Raw genomic sequence first — 16360 nt, 5'->3', positions numbered from 1 at the left:
GACCAATCACGGCTCTATTTGTATAGTGAGGGTTTATTTTGTACTGTTTTTCATTCGTAGAGGGAAGTAGTTAAGTCCAGGAATGAGAGAAATTCAGTGAATACGTACATAAATAATTTCTCATGTTTGCATGTATTGTTCTTGAATTAGCGATCTCACTTTTAACCTTTGCATGTTTGTATTAAGAACAATGACAAGAGATGGGCTTCTCTTATAATGACAGATAAATATGCGTTTGACTTGAAGTTCAATCAATCGGAGCACATGACACGGAAGTATGAGCCAATTCTGTTGACATCCTCATGACAAACTACATCAGTAGTTCGTACAAACACCCATCCAAACATGCACACAGACAGTCTGCTGATCATAATCTTCTGCATTCTCGGGTGCTCAGCTGAGTTTTATGTTATAGATGATCGGATTGGATTAGGGAGAGAATTCGATGGAATAGGTGGATTAAGTGGAGGAGGAGTGAGTTTTGTTAACTTTTTTAAGTTTGCTATTTGTGTCGGTGACTGCAAGTTACTAACTATTGCTTTTTTTCTCAGGCCACTTCACGACTTCTTGTCAACTATGAAGAACCGTACAGGAGTCAGATACTGGATTTCTTGTTCAAGGTATTGGGTCACATGAGTTTAAGATGTGTGGCATTTCATGATGGACATGCATTGAATAACCGGATGTGTTATGTTGCGGGTTTGGTTTTATTCAGCCTAACTTTGGAGCTTCGCTGCACATCCTAAAAGTAGAAATAGGAGGCGATGCTCAAACCACAGGTAATACAAAGTGTCTATCTTTGTTTGTCTGTCTTTCTATTCCGCATCTATTCATTTATTAAATAATACATTAAAAATTCAGTTCGTACATCCAGTACACCCATGAGAATGTTGTTTTTTATTAATAAAAAAGAATACAATTAATTATGTAAAAGTAAGAAATATCTTATTAAAATAAAAGCCTCATTTAAAGAAAGATATGCCTGAAAAATAAAACTTACTATGTAGTTTGGCATAATATTTGAATGCTATTTAATAGAAAACAGTAGTTTTAACAACCTGTTCACAGGTTGTTTGAAAAACCTTAGTACAGGAGTCAGAGTCACATGGTGTGAGTCATGTGATACAAACAGGCTGGGGAATGAAACACTAAACAGGAAATGAAATGATTAAAATTAAAATCTACTTTAGTTTACCTTTTAATGACAAAGCAAGGTTAATGCAGATTGTAAAATGTCATGTAATGTCACTCCCTAAAAACATAAAATTAAATCAAAATTCATATTTCCAAAATAATTGTTTTATTTAAAATAAAATGTTTAAAAGTAGTTGTGTGTTTACACTGTTTTAGAGCAGTGTCTATTTACAGAAAGTATAAATAGCTTTGTGAGCAAAGGCTTTTTACCTTGACTCCATCATTGTCTAATTGAATCTAAATGCACCATTGGTAGTAGCCATTTGCATAAAGTGCTTTATCCAACTATAAATCATTGCCAACAACTGCTGACGCTCACATTGCATGATTGCCAACTCAAGAAAAAAAAGCTGTCAGGTTGCTTTGTCATAGCGAAACACTAGCAGTGTCAACCTATTTTCACAGCAAAGTTAATAAAATATTAAAATATAATTAAAAAAAGACAATATTATATTTAGTATAAAACATTTTAGACTGAAACAAACGGTTGTAAAGTGCCTCGTCTCAGCAATTTAGGTTTCCAAGAAACAAAAGAGAAACTTTATGTTTGGGTTATACTATAGGTTAACGTTTATTTACTTGTTTGTTTGACAGATGGCACAGAACCCTCTCACATGCACAGTAAAGATGAAGGCAGTTTTTTCCGTGGATATGAATGGTGGCTTATGAAAGAAGCCAAGAAGAGAAATCCAAACATCAAGCTGATTGGTAATCAATTTGTTCCACACTGCACTTGCCATTTATATTTTAAAAGACAGAAATAATAGAGACAATAGCAGATATTTGACTTGATTCAAAGCTTTGATTTTGAAGGTCTTCCCTGGGCTTTTCCGGGATGGATTGGAGATGGAACCCAATGGCCTTACTTCTTTCCAAATGTTACCGCTGACTATGTAGTTGCATGGATCCGTGGAGCAAAGCAGTATCATAACCTTGACATTGATTACGTTGGAGTATGTATGCATTACATAACAGTGCAAATAATTATGATGTTATGTTTTAAAGGGAAAACATTTACACTTTTTGATTTTTTTTTTTCAGATTTGGAATGAAAAAGAATATGATCCAGTATACATTAAGGTAAAAAAAAGAGTGATCTTCATTCCAAATAGCCTTCGTTCCAACTAAATTGACAAGAAGCTTATCAATATTTCAATCAGTCCAAATGCTTCTGTCTATCATTTACCTAGGTGCTGAGAGATACTTTGGACAGAGTTGGTTATACAAATATCGGCATCATCGTTGCAGATGGAGACTGGTCTATCGCAGCTGCCTTGCTGGAGGATCCATATCTGAATGATGCTGTTGAAGTGATAGGGTGAGCAGTTTGCTACCTTTAGCCTTAAAACCAATATAATTGACCAACTAGCTGAGCTATTAAGTGTAAACTAAACTATAGTTAAAAGTTTAAAGTCTTTACAGTGTCCACTACCCAGGCACCAAAACAGTTAAGGAAGCTCTGTTTACGCAGAAGAAGCTTTGGTCCTCTGAAGATTACAGCACCTTCAATGACGACGTCGGTGCCGGATGCTGGGCTCGTATCTTAAACCAGAACTATGTGAATGGCAGAATGACCTCGTGAGTGGTTGGCAGATACCTGTCACTTTCTCTACAATACACATCTTTATGCTAATGTGCTCAGAGTAAGACTGCTTTGTTTTAGGACTATATCCTGGAATTTGATAGCAAGTTACTATGAGAATCTGTCTTTTGGTGGAGATGGGCTGATGACTGCTGACCAGCCCTGGAGTGGACATTATGTAGTGGAATCTCCAATATGGATGACTGGTAATGTAACTAATAGTCTCGCCAGTTTTGTTTTTTAGATTTTCCATCTTGTTTTTTTGTCTTTCTTTCTTTTCAGATGTTAGGATCAAAATAATGATTTTTCTTGATATACCAAACTAGGTATATAGGATTATTGGTATGCGGCATTGCCTTTTTTAGGCATCTGTATTACTTAGGAATAGTATAGATACAGTATTAACCGAGCAGAATTAAATAAACTTTTATTAATTTCTTTAAACATTTTAAAAAATGAAATCGTTACCCAAAAATAAACAAATCTGTTTACTCTTTCTCATGTCGATCCAAACCCATTAGACTTTGATCATCTTCAAGACACAAAAGTTGTTCATATTGAAACAAGAAATCTTATTGAGATTTCTATCCCTTTATTGATAGTCTATTCCAGCAGAATATTTAAGCTTCAAAAAGTTCATAAAGATATTGTATGAAGTATGAATTAAACTTTTAATACAAGCCTTCTTAAGTGACACAATTGTTTTATATGATGAATAAGTTTAATATAGGCTTTTATTCACATATAAAGATTGATCAATGCAAATACATTGAGCATAGTTATTTCATGAGTGTTGATAAATTGTATTTATTTTTCCTGTAGCACACACTACTCAATTTACACAGCCAGGCTGGGTTTATCTGCAGACTGTAGGGAATCTCACTCAGGGTGGAAGTTATGTGGCTTTAACAGACCGTGAAGGGAACCTCACAATTGTTATTGAAACCATGGTGGGTCTCTGGCTATTTTCTTGTCTTGTGAAAGTCACAAGCTTTAGTGAATCACTTATTTTGATCTCTATGCACACTATGAACGCTCCCTTCCTCTTTTTATAGACGCACGATCACTCTCAATGCATTCGACCTCCTCTACCACACTTTGACGTCTTCCCTCAGATAGCTGTATTTGAGCTGAAAGGTTCTTTTGTAAGTGCAGTGTCTGTTCTGGATATTTCTATCCATTTATTTTTTAACCTTAAGGCTTAATATTATGTTGCTTGTGCTTTCATATTTTTTTCAGGCACATCTCACTGACCTTGAAGTGTGGTACTCAAAATTAGATTTTGAGACCAAAAAAGATACACTGTTTCAGCGGAGCAGTCCTATTAAGGTATATTTCAATCAGTTCACTCTATATTTCATGTCTTTATACACTATATAATCAATTGGGAGTAAAGGAACCTTCCTGTTTCCACACAGGTCCATAATGGTTTATTCGCCTTAAAACTAGATGTTGATGAGGTTTACACAATCACAACTGTCAACACTGGACGAAAAGGCTTCTACCCAGAGCCCCCCAAATCTTGCCCATTTCCAAAGAATTACTCTGATGACTTCACTATCGGTAATGTATATTAGTGTTAACAGGGAACTATTGGAAGCACTTACTCAACTGATGTTCATAACAGCATTTCTTTTAATTCTTAGATAACCCTCCATTCTCCGAAGCCCCGTATTTTGCGGATCAAACCGGTGTGTTTGAATACTTCAGAAATGGCACAGATAATGCCTCGCATGCCTTTACTTTGCGGCAGGTAGTCACTGAACGGCCGGTCACCTGGGCTAAAGATGCCGACCAGACCATCAGCATCATAGGGGACTATGGCTGGTATGTTTGTACTGAGTATTGTTATATTTTCCGACCCAGCAAGCATTTTGCAGAGATGTTTTAATCAATACTGCAGTATTATAGTAAATGACATTCTGTCTCACAACTAATCACATGTAACCAAACTTCACTATTTGTCAAACTAGGAAAGACCTCGATGTTTCCTGTGACGTCCTCATTGAAACTCCCATCACTGGAGGCGTGTTCCTGGCGGCGAGGGTTGATCAAGGTGGAGAGTCCGTCAGAAAAGCAAAGGGCATCTTTTATTGGATTTATGCAAATGGAACCTACAAAGTGACGAATGATATAGGTAACCATTTTCAATTTCTATTTATAGTTTGCTCAAATTTGGTTATAAACAGATTAAATGTTTCACTCGCCAGCCAATTTGGCTAGCACTTTGTTTTTAGTTGCTGGCCATTTAGAACTTCTACTAGCTAAAACAAAAATATGAGACATAAACTAGATGATCAAAATCACAGATTAGATTTAAATATATATATTATTAAATATATTTCTTAAATATTTAATGGCTTTCAGTTTTACATTAGTCAATGATTGTTTGTGGATACCATAAAAAAATGCTCAGTGACTTTTGAGTGAAAATTTTAAACCCTGGTTATAAAATAATATATTTTGTACATGCATGGCCTTTTGGACAGTCCTATGCACAATACTTGGCTTGCACAGTGCAGCTGTGCATAACTAGGAAGTCTTTAATTCATTTGATCTTCTATTTTAAAAATGTACAAAAATCTAACCTTTCATTGTAGAATAAGAATTTAAAATTGGAGAGAAATCTAATTTTTCTCTAATACACATTGGCCACAATTAATCATAACCTTTTATGCAATGCTTTTTGCAGCCTCCTTTTGCCAAGATAACAGCTCTGAGTCTTAGTTTAGAGAACATCAGACAAGAGATCAGAGACCATTCCTTCATACAGAATCTCTCTAGAGCCTTCAGATTTCCAGGTCCATGTTTGTTGCTTTTCCTCTTCAGTTCACCCCACTCATTTTCTATAGGGTTCAGGTCAGGGAACTGGGTTGGCCATGGAAGAAGCTTGTTTTTTTGTTTTGTTTTCTCAGTGACCCATTTTTTTTCTTTTTTTTGTGATTTGTGGATTATTGTCCTGTTGGAGGATTCAACCACGACCCGTTATACGATTTCTAGCAGGGACAGTCAGTTTTTATTTTTTTATCTGTTGATATTTGTTACAATCCATGATGCCATCTATCTGAACAAGATGTCCAGGCACTCTGGCAGAAAAATAGGCCCACAACATTAAAGATACAGCAGGAAATTTTATTGTACACATGGGGTACTTTTTTGTCCTTGTGTGCACCAAATCCATCTTGAGTTTTTGTGGCTAAAAAGCTATTTTTTTAGTTTCATCTGACAATAGAACCCAGTCCCGTTTGAAGTTCCAGTAGTGTCTAGCAAATGAATATGAAATTTTTGAATAAAAGATCAAATGGATAAACAATGTGGACTTATTTTCACAGCCTTCTTTGATCATATTTACCAAGGGGATGAATAACTTTGAGCACAACTGTAACTTTGAACTGACTGACCTGGGCTGGGTTTCCCAAAAGCACTGTAAACCTAAAGGCCCCAATATAATTCAAGCAAAATTAAGATTGAATGGGTGTGAGTCATTTCCAACTAAATCTGGTCAAAATTAACTTTGTTTGGAGTTTGTTTTGGTGGTTTAAAACTGCTTGTGAACTATTAAATTTGAATTGCCGTTGGACCATGTAATTGGTGTGCATTGGTATTACGTAATATGAAATTTTGCATCTGATTCCAATCTTCTTTTTGTTTTAATTTTCGTACATACCTCAATGAACAATTTGTATTGTGACTAATCTTTCTGTTTCAAATTAAAGGTGGACAGAGAGTTGTTGCTGAAGGGCAGTCAGGAACAAAAGAAGGTGTATGGTATACCTTAACCCTTAGTGTCAAGGTAACTTCTACATATCTATCTATATCTATATATAAGTGTGTGTGTGTGTGTGTATATGTATAATATTAAATTGTAACCTTTAAACTATTCTTTGTATCATTGTTGTTAAATGTGCATGTTTGGTGTACAGGGATATTTTGCCACGGGGATGTTGAATGGCTATCTGCTGTGGAAGAACGCTGTTGTACTTGAACCCAAGAATGGCTGGGCTGCACTAGGAACTCTCTCTTTTGAATATGCACAGTTTGATAATTTTAAAGTGAATGCAGAATAATTTATGGCTATGTCACATCAATCCTGTTTACATAATTATTACCAAAGTCCCTTTAAGGCAAGTCATGTCACTCGGCGGCCGTCTTTGAAACGCCTCTCGGGCATAAAAGTGCAGCTCCTATCTGTTTGAATGGGGAAACATCAAATTCTCCAAAACTGTTCACCAAGATTACGATTAAATTTCATATTTTAAATCTCCTAAGAAATCCATCAAGAACTGCCTCATAAATATGGTTCCTTGTGCTCCAATAGCGTGAAAAAACGCTTATTTTTCCGGCTAGATGAGCCAGTGCGCATGCACAGTACTGAGCGCACGTCTTAAAGCGCCGATTGTTTCTATTGCAACCGGGACTTCTAACGGCAGCTGCAGTGACGCGCTGACTTTTCTAATCAACTATTGGCTCTTTCACTAAGAAGGCGGGGCTTCGCGGCCATAATGAGCGTTGCATTTTTCCCCATTCAAAACTACACGAGTGACATGTATTGGGTATTCTATAGTCTTTGTTATTACACACTTTTGCTGCTTACACACTTTTCAATCCTTTCCAAATTTCTTTTTATATTTGTTTTTTTCTCTTTGGGGTTTATAAGTGAGGAATGTGAGTGTGCACTGATTATCTTCTTCAAAAAGGGACGTTTTGGGCCAATTACTATAATTAGGCTGTTTGTCAAAGTGACGTACAAATGACACACTATCAGTTTGGACATATTTGATGCATTTTGTGTTTTATATGAAATCTTTTAATAATAAACAGAACTAACTGTGGGAAATAATGAGTTCGAGTGAATAGAAATGACTCCTTCAATACTGTTTAAAAAGCATCTTGGATGTACAACATAAAAGAAAGCTAACGTAGGCCTAGACAAAAGCACTCTAGACAATGTGCATAGACACAATGTTCTAGATGATTTTTCAAAAAGTAATGATCTTAATGGTCTTTTATCATAAACCTTGATAAAAAAATGTTTTTGTTAAAAAGTTATTGCCGTTATACATACCAAGTATGTCTTTGGGTTATTTTTCTGGATATTATTTCTCTGTTGTAAATGTTTTCAGGCATGATTGAACATCTATGTTTAAGTATGTAAAAAAAAAAAGATACTTTTGGTTGATAAAATTATTAAAATAATCAGTTACAAATCAAAGTAAAAACATATATACTTCATATATAATATGAAGCCAGACATAAATTACACTTGGAGCTTTGTTATTGGATCACTGGATGTAAAGAAAAAAAAAGAAACTACTTTTTTTTTAATTACATTTAATAATTAAGAGTATCCTAATCAATCATTAAAACGAGGTTCCTTGTGATGTACCTTAAAATAAGTAAATAAGGCATTTTCTGTCTGTACATTTTATTAGATTATTTATTTCTATTTTTTAAATAAAATAAATATCTTGATTACGTTTATTATTATTTTTTAATTAAATTATTTTATTTAAAATTGGCAGAAAATGCCTTCCATATTTTAGGAAGCTACATGCCAATAATTAAAATGTATTTAAAATATTTTCTAAATAAATAAAAAAAGCGTCGAGCTTGAGATCCAGAGATTGGGGCGCTGCACGATCTCCATAACAACCAAACGACAAACATGGCCAACCACAGTGAGAGCCGCACTAAACGAGTCTTTCTCAACAACATCGACTCATATTCGTCCAAATATATCGCCCAGGTAAATAAGTAACTACTCCGTTACATGAATTACATTAATATCATAAGCGGTGTGGTTCAATGTTGCTTTGTTTAGTTCTTGTCCTCATGTGTAGTCGGAGAGTCGCTCAATGATGGAGAGGAAGAGGAGGACAAACACGAACTGCCATCAGAAGACACGCGTTTTCAGATAGTCGGAACAGTTGCGAATAAAAAAGCAAAAAAGCAAAGTTTTACACTGGAAGAATATTGGGTTAGTTTATGATTTCTTTCTTTCGTAGTATTGGTGTGGGTAGATAACATGTCTGAAACTAGTAATTTACTTGAAAATGATTAAAAGTGCAATTCATGCATACAGTAGACATTTTGTGTTTAACGTTAGCATGATTTTAATTTCTGAATCAAAATTCATTTTGGTATTCCAATTCATTTGGAAACATAATACACAGTAAAACATGACAAAGTGATACTTTCCTTTATGAAGAAAAAAATCATTAAAAGAATGAAGGCTATCATCTTATTTATTCTTGTATGTCTGTATGTAGGCTATGTATGTATTTATTTTTCATAGAAAATAGGAAATAAACTGTTAAAGAGTTTTGCTAAAACATTAATATCTGAAAAACTTTTGCCCACCAAATCAAAGTCATGTGGTGCAACCAACATGCAGATAAAGAAATCATTAAGCATAGAAAACCCTGCAGACCATGACTGTGTCAAGATCAATACGTCTTTATAATATAATATAAATAATGTAAACTTTTATGTCACTCTTGTATATGTTATTGACCCTGGTAACAAATCTGGTAATGTGTATTGAAATTTAGAGATGTAGCTCATTTAATCTCATTTCAGTCTCTGAGTCGAGAGAAGCTCCTGCATTGTCTGATGCAATGTGATGTTATTGTGTATAACGTCACTGAACACAGTGATCTCATAGATGAGGCGACATGGGCCATTTCAGGTAGTAATTCCTCAAATTTCCAGACTACTAATGGCTGTATCTCAACTGAGACAATTTCAGACCAAAAATGGCAGCTTGCTAGATCTAACTCTGTAATAAACCTGTATTTACTGTAGCTCTGCACTCTGAAATTGAACATTTTGGGTCCCCAAAAATATTCATCCTGTTATCAACAATTATGACGTGGGCAATGACCAAACCAGCTGATCCTGTAAGTGTTGCTTTTATATATTTACATCATACAGTGAGGTCCAATTTCAGACCACAATGAAGCTTTTTTATGTATTTATTTTTATTCAGTTTTTGGAAAACAAAAAGCTAAATCATTATGTTGGTATTATCAATTGAAATGCAAAATATCTGTATTAGAAGATAGTACAAAATAGAAACATTAGTGGTGACATCTTGTTATCTTTTCTGATTTTATCTTAAGGATGATCCTGACATTCCCTTGACTGAAGATGACTATAAAAGAAGAAGACCACATCCAAACTTTAAGGAACACACCAGCACAGAGAAACTAGTGCTAAAACTGGGAAAGACTGTAAAGAACAATCCAGAATCCGAAAAAATATATATAATTTATTGTATGAAACAAACTTAAAAGCATAACGTCTTGTTTTATTTTTCTTTCAGAAAAAGTCAAAGCTGTCTACTTATATTGTGACACCAGGCTTGCAGTATGGCATGGGCGAGAACCTCTTCCACTTCTTCTTTAAAGTACTGACTATATACGAGTGCAGCATAATTGTTGATATCAGTTAACAAAATAAAGAAAAACCAACAATGTAAATTTGCTGAAAACCTGCTTACTCGCAGGTCATCCAAGATGTAAGATGAGTTTGTTTCTTCATCAGAACAGATTGGCAGAAATATTTTAAATCTCTTGCTCACCAGTGAATCATGTGCAGTGAATGGGTGCTGTCAGAATGAGTCCAAACAGCTGATAAAAATATCACATTAATCCACAAAACTCCAGTCCATCAATTAACACATCCTGTAAAGAAAAGCTGCATGTTTGTACTAAATAAATCCACAATTAAGATGCTTTTATCCAAAATACAGCTCATCTATTCATAATATTGCTTTCTCCAGTTAAAAAGTTGAATCAGGAGAAAGATATGCTCGAATCAAGCACCGTTTACAAGCAAAACCAGTTTAAAATAGTTCTAAACAAATATATCTGTGAATTCTGATGAAGGAGGACAACATTGGAGGTACTTTTTGTTTTGATTTTTACAGTAGGAAGCATTATTGTGGATTATAGAATTTATTTAACTTTATGTATTTTGGCCAGAAGCGACGGTTTAAAGATAAAACACCTTGATGGAATTGTTTCTCACAAACATACTGTACAGCTTTTCACTTCGCAAGACATTAATTGATGAACTGGAGTGCTGTGGGTTACTTGGAGATTACCGTGATGTTTTTATCAGCTGTTCTCTCATTTTCAGCAATTTTTCTACTATTTTCTACTATTCTTTTAAAACTTCTTTGTTTTCCTCTAGACAGCATGGCTCGGAGAACTTAGCAGTGTTCCTGTTTTTGGGCCTGGGACAAATATCATTCCTGCCATTCACATCCACGACCTTGCAAGGTTTGAAATATTTGCAGTTATGAACTTTTTTTTTTATGAAGTTGATTGATTGGTGTTTTTTTTTTTAAGTTTAGTTACATCCAATATTTTGTTATATATTTTTTCATTTTTAGAGTGGTGCAAAACATCATTGATCACAAGCCGAAAACACACTATTTCATCGCTGTGGATGATTCCAAGAACACTTTTGAAGACATTGTGAAAGTAAACCATTATACTGAATGTAACGCTTACACTCAGGATTAGTTTTGCAATGAGAAAACACCACTGGAAATCATTAGTAAACATGCAGCTATCTATTTCCTTAGGCCATTGCCTCTACACTGGGGTCTGGAAATATAGAAAACATTCCAAAGGAAGATGCCTATAGCACAAAGGCAATTACGGTAGGCAGTTTTAGCTGAACACACATTTTTGCCATGTCATAAAATAATATGTGAAGGTAATATATCAAACGGTTGTGTATTTTCACAGGAAACTGACCTGCTTTATCTCAGTGTCAACCTTCGAACTGAGTCTGTTTTCTTAAAGGAGAGATTAAACCTCCACTGGGATTGTGAATCTGGGATAGTTGATAACATACTTCAAGTGGTGGAGGAATACAAACAGACAAGACAATTGTTGGTAAGTTTTGATAACTCTTTGTGATTGAAGCTTCTAGTGTAAGGAAATATATATAAAATAACATCATGAATGATTTATTTAATATTGTTTTTAGTCGTAATAGCTTTTGGTATTTTTTAATAATATGAAGACTTTTCTAAACAAAATAGTTTTAGAAAACATGCTTCCATGTTGCATTTAATTTCTTTCAGCCAATAAAAATCTGTCTTCTTGGGCCCCCTGCTGTTGGCAAAAGCTCAGTTGCACTAAAGTTGTGCAGATATTACAAACTTTGTCATGTTGATGTCAATGAAACCATCAACGAGAAAGTCAGACAACTGGTGAGTGAGATCTACATAAGTTTTACATAATTGTTCAAAATTGGGTTCTATAAGATAGTATTCAGCAGAGACAGGAGACAGTTACAAAATTATATTTATCAAAATTTTCCACAATAATTAACAAAACAATTCTAATGATATAAAACATAGCTGTAAAAAAGTGATTTAATATATAATAGCATTATTATTATATATTAAATAGCACAGTTGTTTTAAATTGTAGTAAAATTTCACAATTTTGCTGCTTTACTGTACTGTACTTTTTGGCCACACTGTATATAAAGCTGTCTTTTGAACGCACCACATTTTTTTTAGGAGGAATTGCTTGAAGGAAATGAGAAGACAAGTGAGAATGAGGAAATGCTCACTGGTGCTGAAGTGCAGCTTAAAACTCTAAAGAACAACATGCTTCAGAATGATGGTATGCATTGAATTATGCTTCAACATTTTCCATTTTAATGTGACTGGAAAAATTGTTTGTTATTATTCAGAAAAATGCTACAGAATGATGCTGGTGTTTACAAAAGCATATATATAACAAATCTGATATATTTCATTTTCATTCTTTTTATTATGTTTTCTGACAGGCCAGTTGGACGAGCAACATGTGATGCATATTATAAGAGAGAAGCTAAATTCAAACCCTTGCAGAAATCAAGGATTTGTTCTGGATGGTTACCCAAAGACCTATACACAGGCCATAGAGCTTTTCCATGGTCAGCTATATTCTTTTAAACAAAAAAACAAAAACAAAATGGAAATCCGAAGTCTTACCTTTAACTTCTGAAATGTTTTCCAGATGAAAATATGGAAGTAGAAGATACCAGATCTACTATACCCCAATGCAACAAAGTGTTGATTCCAGGTTAGTCATCTTAGAATCTGCATATTTCTTCTGTTTAAAAACAGATATATATTTATTCAGATAATAAAGAGTTAATGGCAATAATAACGGGGCAGTGGAAAATAATTATTACATTTTTAGATTTTTTAGATATTACATTTATTTTATTTTTATTTTTAATTTTATTTTTTAAATAAATTGAAATTCAGCAAGAATGCATTTTTAAAAATTATCACATTAGACTTTTACATTGTTACAAAAATGTATATTTTAAATAAATGCTGTTCTTTTGCACTTTTTTTATTTGGCAATCTTGAAAAGCACCAAATCATCAGCATATAATTTGGTGATCATTCAGGATTTCTGAATAATTATATAACACTGAAGACTGGAATAATGACACTAAAAATTCACTGTTACAGGATTTAAAAATATATATATATATATTTTTTTTTAATTATTTTATAATTTTTATACTGTATCTCACATTATTGAAGTAAATTTGGGGTGGGCGAATGCTGTTACATGTTAACAACCACAGGCCTTTTCACCTACAGAGTTTGTCTTCTCACTGGATGCCACTGATGAGTTTCTGAAAGAGCGTGTTCGGAGTCTTCCCCAGAATGTGGCAGAGGAGATGCATTACACTCAAGATGAGTTTACAGAGAGTCTTGCAAAATTCAGGGAGACTTTGGCAGAAGACGAGTCTGTGCTTGACTATTTCGATTACCTAGAAATCCACCCTGAACACATCGGTTAGAACCCAAACTATTACACCTATTTTTGTGCTCGCATAAGAAAATGGTACTCTATCAAATTATTAAATTGACTGACAGATAAGCTGATTGTTATGAAGTACAATAGTGTTGTTATTGAGAATGGCATTTTCATGTTGTTATTTTCAGACTGTGAGAGTGTGGACACAGTGGAGAAGATAATTAAGACAGTGGGGCGCCCAAAGAACTACGGTCTGAGTCCAGAGGAAATGAAGGAAGAGAGAAAGAGGAAAGAAAATGAACGGCACCAGCAGCTGAAGCAGGAGGAAGTTGAGAAGGAACTCAGGCAGAGATTGGAGAATGATAAAATGACTGCTGTTTTGGAGGAATGGGTACATTTGGCCTAATGTTGAAACAAACACATTTTATAATAGCCTCAAGTCAAATGTGTAACTTAAGATTAAGTTTTGTGGTCCAATGTCACATATTATTAGGGCTGCAACTAACGACTATTTTAATAGTCGACTAGTCACCGACTATTGAAACGATTAGTCGACTAATCGGATAATTATTCAATTTTTCTCAAATTTAGCATGAGATTGCTTTAATTATGTGGAAAATTATAGTAAATACAAGAAAGAAGGGGGTACTTCAATGAAAAATGCATATTTTATTGAACTTTGCTGCTGATAGGCCAATTCATACTAAAAGTAAATAAAAATGCCCTGTCTAAAACCATTTAGGCACAGTAATCGGTCAGTACAGACATAAATGCATAAATTAAGAAACTCTATAATCTTTTTAAAGGACAGGCACATTTGTTTTATAAGAAAAAATAAATTAAAATCAAGTAAACATTTTCTTCCTGTAAACCAGGGGCAGGCACATCAGCAGCAATAATACCGTAAACAAACATGTATATCCAAAACAAAACGTATTGGCTTCCATGTTATTTAAATCTTACCGAGGCCAGCCAAACTGGTTTCATTTAACTGTCCGACGTGCTTTCTCTTTAAATGTTCGTGCATCACAGAGGTGCTGCCGTGATGCACAAGGACTGCTTTACAAACCATGCAGGTAATCTTTTTATTCGCCGTAGCAGGCTAAAATGCTCCCAAACTTTATGCCTGTTTCACACATACTCAGTCTGCATTGCGTCTACAGTCCGTGTGCGTTACGTATGCGGTGCAGAAGCAGCACGGCCTCGTTTTGCGCTCACACAGAACGCGTTTACAGTCCGTACATTGTGAACGTTGTAATCCGTTAACATGGGTGTGGAAAAAAAATACGCACTGCAGACGGAGTATGTGTGAAACGGGCGTGTTTTGGTACGCGCAGCTGCTGCATTCAGTGCATTGGACGCCGCCATTTCTGTATGTTATCGCTCAGCATAGAAGCTAATGCCTATGTGCGACTCTCGGCAGAGAGATGCCTCACTCGGTCGGAGAAAACATGTCTGGCGACAACATCGACAATGAAATTCATTGTCGACTATTTCTATTATCGATTTTTGTCGACAACGTCGACGAATCGTTGCAGCCCTACATATTATTACAGACCATATTATTACAACTCTTTTCTATTTTAATATATTTTAAAATTTAATTTAACCTTGTGATGCAAAGCTGAATTATTAGCATCAGTTGTCAGTGTCACATTATTCTTCATAAATCATTGTAATATGTTGATTCGTTGCTCAAAAACATGTCTTACTATTATCAGTGAAAACCCAGCAAGCAATTTTTGGTCTAAAAGACGTCTAATAGCCATGAAAACACAGCCCAGACGTCTAGGCTAAAACAAGTTTGTATTTGGGCTGTCAGTGAAAATTTAATAGATGTCTAAACATATCCCAATATTAGACTAGTCATCAATTAAAAAATTAAAAAAATAAAATTAAAAAAATTAAACCATAAAACCTTGTAAGCGCTGCTAGTTATTTTGCCAAAAAATGGCATGCAACCAAATTCAAGGTTATTTGGGCTGGAAGTGGGTTACACATAGCCGGACTATATCGGGTTTATAGTTAACCCAGACGGTGAAATGACGACTATTGCTTGCTGGGAACTTGTGTCCCCACTGTTTTTGTGGAAACAGTGATGCATTTTTAGGCCTCAGGCAGAAACTGATTTTTTTTTTAATCTTTATTTGTTAAATAGAAATGTAAAACGAACAACATTTATTTGAAATATAATTTTGTAACAATGTCAGCAAAGTCTTTTCTGACATTTTTGATAAATTCAGGGCATCCTTTCTGAATAAAATTATTATTATTTATTTATTTATTTTTTTTTTTTCCAAAAAATAAATCTTACTGACCTCACACAAGCAAAAACATTCTGTTACCCTTGTAACAACTACATTGTTCAGCTTGTGGATGTGTATTTTCAGAAAAGGAACATGGCGGAGGTGAAGAAGCAAGAACATGAGCTATTAGAAACACAATCTGTCCCCATGAGACACTACCTGATGAAATATGTCATGCCTACTGTCATGCAAGGACTGATGGACTGCTGTAAGGTCAAGCCTGATGACCCTGTGGACTTTTTGGTAACACTTGTCTCATGGTCTTCATATCTTCATACCCATATGGGTTCTATTTAGCAAATGATTTACGTTTACTGTGTGTCATAGTCTCTTTACTCCATTTCAGGCAGAATACCTCTTCAGGAACAATTCAGATGATTAGCTCACTCTGCTATTATAGTTAAATGCACAATAAAAAAATTATTTCATTAAGGGTTCATTTCTGTCTTTATTTCATGACTTACTGTTTTTTTTTATAACTATAAAAG

General features: G+C 34.6%; 2 protein-coding genes across 2 annotated transcripts; both read left to right on the top strand.

Annotated features, from left to right (window-relative positions):
* The first annotated feature begins 70 nt into the window (after window positions 1-70).
* On the top strand, window positions 71-7647 carry galca (galactosylceramidase a). Its single transcript, XM_073816391.1, has 17 exons — window positions 71-474; window positions 552-620; window positions 716-779; window positions 1789-1902; window positions 2008-2147; window positions 2236-2274; window positions 2385-2512; window positions 2617-2772; window positions 2858-2982; window positions 3599-3726; window positions 3832-3921; window positions 4016-4105; window positions 4195-4339; window positions 4423-4603; window positions 4750-4913; window positions 6493-6569; window positions 6700-7647. The coding sequence occupies exons 1-17, from the start codon at window positions 346-348 to the stop codon at window positions 6841-6843; spliced, it is 1983 nt and encodes a 660-aa protein (XP_073672492.1). The 5' UTR covers window positions 71-345; the 3' UTR covers window positions 6844-7647.
* Window positions 7616-16293, top strand: ak7a (adenylate kinase 7a). The gene is made up of 19 exons (XM_073852733.1): window positions 7616-7625; window positions 8398-8522; window positions 8598-8753; window positions 9356-9464; window positions 9581-9675; window positions 9898-10008; window positions 10101-10184; window positions 10973-11061; window positions 11175-11265; window positions 11370-11447; window positions 11536-11685; window positions 11877-12005; window positions 12321-12426; window positions 12593-12721; window positions 12805-12870; window positions 13407-13604; window positions 13755-13957; window positions 15957-16115; window positions 16219-16293. Exons 1-19 carry the CDS (start codon window positions 7616-7618, stop codon window positions 16252-16254), a joined length of 2124 nt encoding a protein of 707 aa, XP_073708834.1. The 3' UTR covers window positions 16255-16293.
* The last annotated feature ends 67 nt before the right edge of the window (window positions 16294-16360 follow it).

Source organism: Garra rufa, chromosome 13 (assembly GCF_049309525.1).
Source record: "Garra rufa chromosome 13, GarRuf1.0, whole genome shotgun sequence".
Taxonomy (NCBI): Eukaryota; Metazoa; Chordata; class Actinopteri; order Cypriniformes; family Cyprinidae; genus Garra; species Garra rufa.
The sequence above is the reverse complement of the archived record's forward strand: the minus strand, read 5'-3'. Positions and strand labels throughout refer to the sequence as shown.